This window comes from Arachis stenosperma, chromosome 1 (genome assembly GCF_014773155.1).
Source record: "Arachis stenosperma cultivar V10309 chromosome 1, arast.V10309.gnm1.PFL2, whole genome shotgun sequence".
NCBI lineage: Eukaryota > Viridiplantae > Streptophyta > Magnoliopsida > Fabales > Fabaceae > Arachis > Arachis stenosperma.
Genome location: NC_080377.1, coordinates 14,543,448 through 14,553,846, shown reverse-complemented (window position 1 = coordinate 14,553,846; position 10,399 = coordinate 14,543,448). Strand labels below are relative to the sequence as shown.

Here is a 10,399-nt window from a genome sequence, read left to right as displayed (position 1 = left end):
AGGATTATTTAAATATAATCTAAACAATTTTAATTCTTTTTTACGGTTTTAAACTTTTAATTTATATTTTCGTTATTTTTTTTCTTCCGCACTTCTACCTCGTCATTTATCAGAAAAGAAAAAAGTTAAATTAGGAAATTTTTTGACTTAATAAAAACTGAAGAAAAATAAAAGTAATAAGTGTTCCGAAACAACAATTAGTGGAGAGTTTGAATAAAGTTATACAATGAATGCTATTATTTTTGTTAACTTTATTATCTTTTTTTCCTTTTTCTTTTGTGTGTTAAAAAGATCGTTGAGAAAAAAAATACTACTAAACAAAATTAAGTAATAATGGCCACTTCGTATAAGGGTAGTTTAGGCATTAAAGTCAAGTAAGACAAAATAGACTGCCAAAGTGCCAATAGCACCACCCATAGATAAATTGGTAGCTCTAATATTGCTTTTAAGTTACAGCAGTGAAAAACTTCAAGAGACAATAGTTGAAACAAAACTATCGGTAGGGCCTAGTCATTATCATATCTCGTCATTGACAATGTAATTTAAGCATAAGCAACACCTTATGCTCCTTCATTACATTAGCAAACTGATGCAGTTAACTGAAATATAGCAACAAACATGTCTACAGATGAGTGTCAATAAACAATTCAAACAACCGTTCCCACCACAAAAACTGAAAAAGTCTGACCAAAACAAAACCAACAAGTGCTAATATTTTAACGTCCACTTCCACAAGACACTTGAAAATCAAAGCAGCAGCTGTAAAGCTTTCAATCTAAGACAAGAAAATTAACAAAAACACATATGGATAAAAAGCAGCAACAGTTCTGTTGTGTTTTAATCATTCCATGCCTGAATCCATCAGTAGTTGCAAAGCTAACCAGTGGAACCAGATCTACACCAAGTAACCATAACTAGCTAAGAGGAACACTGAATTGAAAGCAATGAATATTACCAGTCAAGTTGAGGTGTATTACGCTCAAATTCCTAGTAATCGTACTCCCGAGAATGGGACCTCTCTGAGCGTCGGTATTCACGGTCCATATCTCGATTTCTCTCCCTTTCACGGGGTTCAGATGTTGCCCTCTCAGTGGGACAGTCATCTTCCATCCTATCATGATCAGGATACTGATTGTAATCGTTACCTTGATCATCACCATAATCATATTGCCCTCGTCCTCGATGACGGTCATAGTGGTCATAGGAATCAGGATTATGGTCAGGATCTGCATGCCTAGGTCCATGTGCAGATTGATTGTACCACCCACGATCATCCTCAGGTTCATAGTCACGATCTCTCTCACCATGACGGTCTTTATCATGTTTGAATTCATGATGATCATAATCAGTTTCCCTGTCATGTGAGCGTCCCCTATCGGTTTCCCCAACTTCATAATCCCTATCCCTGTCACGATGACGATCATGTTCACGATCCCGGTCGCGATCACGGTCACGTCCTCTATCTCGATCACGGTCACGTCCTCTATCTCGATCACGTCCACGGTCTCTCTCTCTGTCCCTGTCCCTATCCCTGTCCCTATGCCTATCCCGGTCTCTGTGATGCCTATCATCCCTATAATCACGATCCCTTCCCCTATCACTAGAGTGTTCACGTGACCGTTCCCGATCCCTATCTCTGTCCTTACCTCTTTCCCGTGACTTTTCTCTGTCCCTAAATATCAGCAAGTAGCAGACTAGCAGTTAATTTAAATGGATTATAAAATCATTGGACGAAAGAATTTTTTAAATCTATGCCTAGAAACAACAGCATCCTTCCCTTTTTTAACAAAAAGATAATGTTGGATCAGCAGTGATTTATTGAATGCCAAAAACAAGATAGGAGTGAAGCAGAAACATAGCAAAACACTACTGTAACTGTTACCGATCACCGTGCCGATCCTCACGCACTCTAGGTTCCTCAGAACGAGAAGGTCCTGACTGCAGCTGATCCCTGAACAAATAAGGTTACGTTAGGATTTCCCTTCAACTGGGATATAAAATAGTGTTACTAGTCAAGTAGGGAATACAAAAGTCAAGAAAAACTATTAATTGAAGATAATTTCTTGAGTCACTTAAATCTTTTATTTCAGGAGAAGAGTTGACTTATACTTCTTGAGAAGGAATGGCTCATGGATAGTGACAGATAGACATTTTACTTGAGCTCTATTCATATATACAACCATATAAGCAGGGACGGATCCAGAAATAATATTATGGGGGGGCCAAAAACACATATAATATTAAAAATTATGTAAAAAAATTATATAATATAAGATGTATTATAAAAATATACCGACAGAGAATATATTTTAAAGTAAAAAAATATGTGTATATTTTTTATTAACGAAGTGGTCGAATCTTTGTATCATAAAATTCACCAATAATAGAATTTGTATCAAATTTTTTAGTAATTTTCTTTTCAATATAACTAAAAGACAATTAGCAAGAAATTCATCTTTTATTTTGTTTCTAAGTTATTTTTCACAATATTCATAGTTGAAAAAGATCTCTTAATTGTAGCAGTTGAAACAGAGAAAATGAACACCAAATGAATAAAAAAAGACGGCCAAGAAAAAGAATTCACTTTATGAGATTTGAAAATTTTTATTTAATTAAAAAATATTAGTAATAATATCTTTTTCAGATTTCTTTAATATTGTTACTTACTTTGTAGATATTAAAAATTATTAATATTTAAATTAGACTACTGAACTTTTATTTATACTAGACAAAATAATAAATAATTTTTTAAAAAAAATTAAATTATACATAATAACTTATTACTATTAAAAAAAGTTGGGGGGGCCGAGGCCGCCACTCGCCCCCCCTTATGTCCGTCCCTGCATATAAGAATGACAAAAAAATTCCATGCAAGAAAATCACATAATTCCAAAGTTGGCCAGAGGATCATTTTCATAGTGGCAACTGCAGACACTTTCTGTCAAATACAATGCCACCTAAATTTATACCTAAGAAAACATGAAGCACCATAAGCACAATCAAATAATGTGAAAATATTCATCAACTTTAACAGTTTCAATTGCTATTATTCTATATCAGACATTCAGATAAGACCAAACAAGTGTAAAAATAAGGAGAGAATGAAGTTTTATTAGAGGGTAGCAATTAGACCATTTACCTCCCAGAGTGATGTTGATTAACTTCTTCACCCCCCATTCTAGTAGTGCCAAGCCCACCACCTAGACGGCGAGGTCGCCAATTGGGAACAGTCCTCCCACGTTCAACATCCACAAGCACCCTTCTGCCCTCAATTTTTCTACCATCAGCTTGTTTATAAGCAGCTGTATAGTTAACAAAGAGTGAATAACATGTAATACAAAAAAATCATGACAGATCGTAGCATAAAACCAGTATCAACCTTTCATGTCTCTTGTGTGAAGGTATTCAATGAATGCATAACCCTTGGGCTTATTTGTCACCGTGTCAGTAACCAATCGAACCTAAATCGCAAGAAATTGGAAAGAGGAAAAACTTTAAGGCTTTGTTTGGTTGGAAGGAAAGAAATAGAAAGGAAGGAAATAGAAAGGAAAGAAGAGAAAGGAAAGAAATTGGATGGAATTTTATTTTCCTTTGATATGTTTGGATGAAAGGAAAATGGGAAGGAAGGAAATAGTATATAATGTTATGAAAAGACAATTTTATCCTTAGATATTTTAAAATATATTAAAAATTAAAGGGTAATATTGGAATATTAATAGAAACTATATTTTCCTTCCATTTTCCATCCATTATTGGAGGGGAAAAAATTTTAATGGGTCCCACCCATTTTTTTACACTATTCATTTTTTCCTTGAGTTTTCCATTCAACCAAACAAAAGAAAATAATTATTTTCCTTCCAATTTCTTTCCTTCCTATTTCCTTCCTCCCATTTTCCTCTCAAACAAACACACCCTAAGAGAACATTATGGTATTCAGATCTATGGAAAATAGTAAACAGATGCTCCCTCACCTACAAATTAATTAAATTAATTAAATTACAACTAAATGAAAGATTAATATTTTAATCCTAAATGGCACGGCAGACTGGCACATTGCCTAATTAGCCGTGCTCACCTTTGAATCACACAGCTCCCATCGCGAGATGCATCACCACCAGGAATAGTTGCAGATAAACTGATGTTTGGGGGGCCAATTAACAAGTAGTTGACTAGTGTCCCCTTACCAGGGATATTTATTTTAAAATTAATAAAATAAAACAACTATGGGTAATATAGAAAATACCATGACATCTTCTCAACAGCTGTTTTGGTTTTCATTGCCTTTAAAGCCAAAAATAAAGTTTTAGCAGCATCAAAAATAGGCCAAGAGCTTAAACAAAAAGGAAGAGATTACAATACTCCCGACATATTTTTACCCAGTGCAGGGAAAGAACAGAAGTTGTCAGTCTCCTTTTCATGCTTGAAAACAAGGCAAAAGGCTCAATTTTGCAACATTGCTCTGCTCAACTAAAATACCATGCAGGAAAGCAGGGGGAATAGCTTGAAATGAAGTTGGTTGGAGTTTTAAAATAGTTTACCATTTGCAGAAACCAATAATCAACCTTACCAAGGATGTGTGGCAAGATACTAAGTTGCTGCTAAAGTAATTTCTATATACCCCCAAGCCTCAGGAACTAAGAAGATATCCTACCCACATATATTAAAAGAACTAAAGAAACCAACCAAAATAAAAAATACAGGGAATCAACAAAAATTTGGTAGTGCCACCAAATGTTGGTACCATACAACCTACCTCAGCGATTACAAATTAAGTCAGGTAGATTCATATTTACACAACTGAAGGCTTGAAATTTGGACATGGACAGAATGGGCTAAAAATTATGTATAGCTGATTAAATTCATTACGAGATAAATAGTCACAACTCACAAGACAACTTTAATCGTAAGAATTAGCTATTCAGAAGAAAGAGAAAACAGTTATGAAAAGATAACTTACTCAAAGTTAATTAGGAATTTTTGTATTTAATAATATATAGTCACATATAGAAATTGTGAATCTGAAATTACATTTTTCAAGGTTCATAACATATAAAATTGTCAAATAGAAGACATAAAACAACGAAAAAAGGAAAATAGAGAACCCAAAATCTATGCCACTCTTACCGAATCCCTTTGGGGATACTGAAAAATACCTACCCGTTTGATTGCACCATATGACTCAAACTCCCTTTTGATTCTGCTCTCAGTGGTCTCGTAACTCTGTTAGAAGAGAGAGCTAGTGAGATATGGCAAGCTATGGCTACGTAAAATTTCCATAAGGACACTACATTGGAAAATATAACTTACAAGTCTGGCCACAAACAAAGTTTTGTATGGATCTCCTGATACATTTGGATCGCTGTGTGGATCATCTGCAGAGAAGCAGATATAAGAACGGTGTTCAAAGAATACAAATCAGCAATATTAACATAGTCAAGATAGTATTAGTATATGAATCATCACATTTCTCTAGCTCCTCAGCAGCCTTTGCTGCTCCCTTCTCTAATCTTAGCTTGTGTATCCTTGCTCTTCTTTGTGCCTGAGTCATCAAAATGAATCAAGTACCAATCACACATTATGCTCTGGAAAATATACATAATGACATTTAAAGTATTCTATGACTTGAATCTCCAAATTGGGCATTCAAGGTCTACAAACAAAAACAACGGATATTCAATAGGTATCCTTTATAACATGCCAAATCACTAAACATTATAATAAGGATCAGTCAGTTGTTCATATATACATTGGTTTTTACGATTAAGCTCTAGCAGTATTCAAGCTTTGCTAATTTATGTTCCTAACAACATTTATGATGCAAGCAAATGCTGTTTCAGATCATCATGCAAGAAACCAAGTGCTACAACTGAAAGAGGACAAAGCCGAGGAAGGTCAAATTTAAATATCATTGTCACAACTCATGAAAAAGCTTAAGATGTTAGGTAAAGACACCTAAATAGATATATATCTAACATGCCCACTCACGCTAAAGCCACTTTTGGGCTTAAAGCGTGAATTAGCATAGGTTTATTTTAGTCTTATGCTAAAATTCTACCGTTAGGGGTATCAATGATCCAACTCTAGACCTTTGAACATAAAAGCTCTAATACCATGTTATGATTCATGAAACTCTTGTCCAAAAGCTTCAGTTGTTAGGTAAAGACATATGACTGACCATATATCTAACAAACATATTTCAAAGTCTTGCAAAATGCAAAGCAAACCCAAAATATTACAGAACTTGGCAACCATGACCTGACGGTGGATTAATTGATAAAAGAAGACTCAAGATAGAGATTAGTTACCAAATAATAGCAAGATATTGTCTCAAACATTAAACAACACTTCTTGGTAAGGCAAACTAACATAAAACAGAATACACCTTCAGATACACCAGTAATAAAAGAAAATTCAACAAAAACTCATTGCATAAAACCGTCCATCAACATACCAGGTGCAACATCCACCCAAGAACATGAAATTATGTACAACACAATAATATTGATCAGAATTCATTAGTTAAATAGAACAGAACATTACAGGAGTCTCGACTACTGGTTTAGGTGGAGCATATTCCGGATCGGCAGGCTCTGCGAACTTACTCACAAATTGCGCCATTCCTTGAGGGGAAAAAAAGTAAAATAAAGTAGAATAAACAACTAACGCACAAATATAAAAAAATGCCACCAAAGACAGATTAAGCACCAGTTAATGGTGGACATTTTCTTTTCTCCGGAGGAGGCTTATACTCTAAAGGAGGCCTAGGCTCAAAAAGCTTCAATAGATTCGCTGTGAGACCAGTTGGGTGGCTCTGTCCAATCTGCGCAATAAAGAAATAATTAAAACTAAAAATGGTACAAAAAAAAATTCCGTAACCAAGAAATCATATCCAGACTCAGTCACGTGTAGAAAGCTAGGGCATTGGGAAAACGAATTTCATTATCTCTAAAAAGGTCTTCAACATAGAAAAATAGGGCAAGGTAAATATTGATGGAAGAGTTTACCAGCTTGAGCTGAAGGACATTGGCGCGGTTCTGAGCTTTGGTGCGGGCCTGAACGGCGGCGTTTTGGTTGCGCATGAGAGGATCATTGCTGTAGTCTCCCATGGCTGAAGCTGAAAAGAAGCGGAGTTTTACAATTCACCTGTTACAGTAACATTTAAAAATAAAAAAAAAATACTACTGCTGATGTATATCTAACTCTCAGTCTATAACAAATCTAGAGACAAATTAAGCAGCACGCGAATTCTATCCAACGAATTTAGAGGCAAATTCAGAACCAGAATTGGTAACAAACAACATCAGAAATTCAGAATCATAATCAATAATCAGCAATCAACAATCAACAACATATTGCTACCTGACGTGTAAACGACGCGGCAAGGAGGGCGAACCACGAGGCAAGGAGATCGAACGGACTGAGAGATAACAAACAAGATAGAGCGGATAGAGACCAAGAAAGAGAGAATAAAAAGAGGTGTGGCGAACCCAGTCAAAGTCAGCCTCGAACTCGCCTTTCACAAACGGAGAGAGAAAGCGGCGGTGACCATCGGGACGAACGGAAAGCTTGACGAAACGAAGGATGAGAAGGAAAGGATTATTAAAGTTTTCGAGTGATACCTATCCCTAAATACGTAAATTGTCCACAAACTAGTGTCTAATGTTGTAAAATAGATAAATAAATAAAATAAGGAAGTATCTTAGATAAAATATACACCACAATTACTATCTCAATACAGATATAATTAATATATTTACTAAATTAAATATGAAGAGAGAAAAAATTGTATAAGAGAGAAGATTGTAGTTGTTATTGATTTTTTGTGTGTATAATGCATCTCACGATGCCTACTATTTATAATTTATATATGTAAATTGAGTTCATTTTCAATTTTCATTTATTGGTTTTTGTCTTGTAAAGTGATTCATTCAGTATTGAAGGAGATAGTCACTCAAGACATACGTGGTCATCTATTTTTATCACAACACTCCCCCTTAGATGACTACTTAGGATTATTGTCTCATTAAAACTTTACTAAAGAAAAACCCAGTGGAAAAAAACCTTAGTGAAGGAAAAAGAGTACAATATCCTTTGTGATGGAGACTGCCTCATTAAAAACCTTGTCAAGAAAAACTCAATGGGAAAAAAACCTGACCAAGGAAAAAAGAGTACAGTCTCCCCCTCTTGTCGACATCATTTAATATCTCGAAATCGGCGCATCCCAATCTGATGTACCAAGTTTTCAAAAGAGGATTTTGGGAGTGACTTTGTAAATAAATCTGCCAGATTGTCACTTAAGCGGATCTGTTGGATATCAATTGTCCCTTGATTTTGAAGATCATGAGTGAAGAAGAATTTGGGAGAAATATGATTTGTTCGATCACCTTTGATATATCCGCCTTTAAGTTGAGCAATACATACTGTATTATCTTCAAACAAGACAGTTGGAGCTATCTTATAGTCAATCAGTCCATATGATGACAGAATATATTGGATCAAACTCCTGAGCCAAAAACACTCGCGACTAGCTTCATGTATCGCAAGTATTTCAGCATGATTAGAGGAGGTTGCTACTATCGTCTATTTTGTGGACCTCCATGATATATATGTACCATCATATGTGAATATGTATCCTGTTTGAGATTTTCCTTTATGTGGATCAGACAAATATCCAACATCTGCATAGCCAACTAATTGTAACTTGGATCCATATGGATAAAACAATTCCATATCAACCGTTCCATGAAAATATCGAAAGATCTGTTTGATTCCACTCCAATGTCTTCTGGTTGGAGAGGAACTATATCTTGCTAGTAAATTCACCGCGAATAATATGTCAGGTCGCGTGTTATTGGCAAGATATATTAGCGCTCCAACAGCACTAAGATATGGTACTTCAGGACCAAGGATATATTTATTCTCTTCTTTAGGACGGAATTGATCCTTTTCCATATCCAAAGATCTTACGATCATTAGGGTACTCAAAGGATGTGACTTATCCATATAAAATCTTTTCAAGATCTTCTCTGTGTATGTCGCTTGATGAATAAAGATCCCATTTTTTGTATGCTCGATCTGCAGGCCGAGACAAAATTTAGTCCTTCCAAGATCTTTTATCTCAAACTCTTCTTTCAGAGTTTTTATAATTGTTGGAATCTCTTCAGGAGTCCCAATGATATTTAAATCATCAACATACACAGTAATTATAATGAATCCAGATGCGGTTTTCTTTATGAAAACACATGAATAGATATCATCATTCTTGAATCCGTTTTTGGCCAGATACTCAGTAAGATGATTATACCACATTCGTTCAGATTGCTTTAGACCATATAAAGATCTTTGCAATTTAACTGAGTATAACCCTTGCGAATATTCACTAGATGGTTTAGATATCTTTAGTCCTTCATGGACTTTCATATAGATATCACGATCTAATGAGCCGTACAGATAGGCTGTTACTACATCCATTAAATGCATATGCAGTTTATGATATGCAGATAAACTGACCAAATAACGCAATGTTATCGCATCCACTACAGGGGAATACGTTTTTTCATAATCTATACCGGGCCTTTGTGAAAAACTTTGTGCCACAAGTCGGGCTTTGTAGCGCACAACTTCATTTTTCTCATTTCGTTTTCTCACAAATACCCATCGGTATCCAACAGGTTTTATATCTTCAGGTGTACGGACTACAGGTCCAAAGACTTCACGTTTTGCAAGTGAGTCTAATTCAGCCTTCATGGCTGCTTTCCATTTTGGCCAATCATTTCTTTGTGGAGATTCTTCGACTGATCTTGGCTCAAGATCCTTATTTTCATGCATGATATTTAATGCCACATTATATGCAAATATTTCATTGACAATTGTCTTATTTCGGTCCCATTTCTCTCCTGTAAAGACATAATTTATCGAGATCTCATTATTTTCACAATTTTCAAGTACCTGAACGTCTTCTGGCGTTATATCAGAATTTTGGACAACTGCAGGTGTCTCTACTATGTCTTTTTCAACAGGAATAGTATTTACCTCTTTTCTCTTTCGAGAATTTTTATCTTTGGAATCGACAGGCCTGCCACGCTTCTGGCGTGTATTTGCTTCAGTGGCTATTTGTCCTACTGGGACATCAATTTGAATTGGGGCATTTTTCGCCCTGCCACGCTTCTGGCGTGAATTCGCTTCAGTGGCTACTTGTCCTACTAGGACATCAATTTGAATTGGGGAATTTTCCGCTGGTATATAAGATTTGGTTATCCTCTTTGTATCAGAAAATGCATCAGGCAATTCATTTGCTATTCTTTGCAAATGTATAATCTTTTGAACTTCTAGTTCACATTGCCCTAATCGAGGATCTAAATGCATCAACGATGATGCATTCCAATTAAGTTCCTTTTCA

General features: G+C 35.4%; 1 protein-coding gene across 3 annotated transcripts; it reads right to left on the bottom strand.

The window, feature by feature from the left end:
* Positions 1–482: 482 nt before the first annotated feature.
* On the bottom strand, positions 483–7,622 carry LOC130943398 (U1 small nuclear ribonucleoprotein 70 kDa). 3 transcript variants are annotated; one of them, XM_057871280.1, is made up of 11 exons: positions 7,360–7,622; positions 7,005–7,143; positions 6,706–6,820; positions 6,541–6,620; positions 5,464–5,539; positions 5,308–5,372; positions 5,158–5,220; positions 3,380–3,461; positions 3,140–3,302; positions 1,883–1,951; positions 483–1,672 (listed from the first exon to the last, which is right to left on the bottom strand). In XM_057871280.1, the coding sequence occupies exons 2-11, from the start codon at positions 7,104–7,106 to the stop codon at positions 988–990; spliced, it is 1,500 nt and encodes a 499-aa protein (XP_057727263.1). In that variant the 5' UTR covers positions 7,107–7,143; positions 7,360–7,622; the 3' UTR covers positions 483–987. The 3 variants fall into 3 exon arrangements, with proteins under 3 accessions (XP_057727263.1, XP_057727254.1, XP_057727269.1); XM_057871271.1 differs by having other exon boundaries at positions 7,005–7,114; positions 7,360–7,616; XM_057871286.1 differs by having other exon boundaries at positions 7,005–7,114; positions 7,488–7,597.
* Positions 7,623–10,399: the final 2,777 nt, after the last annotated feature.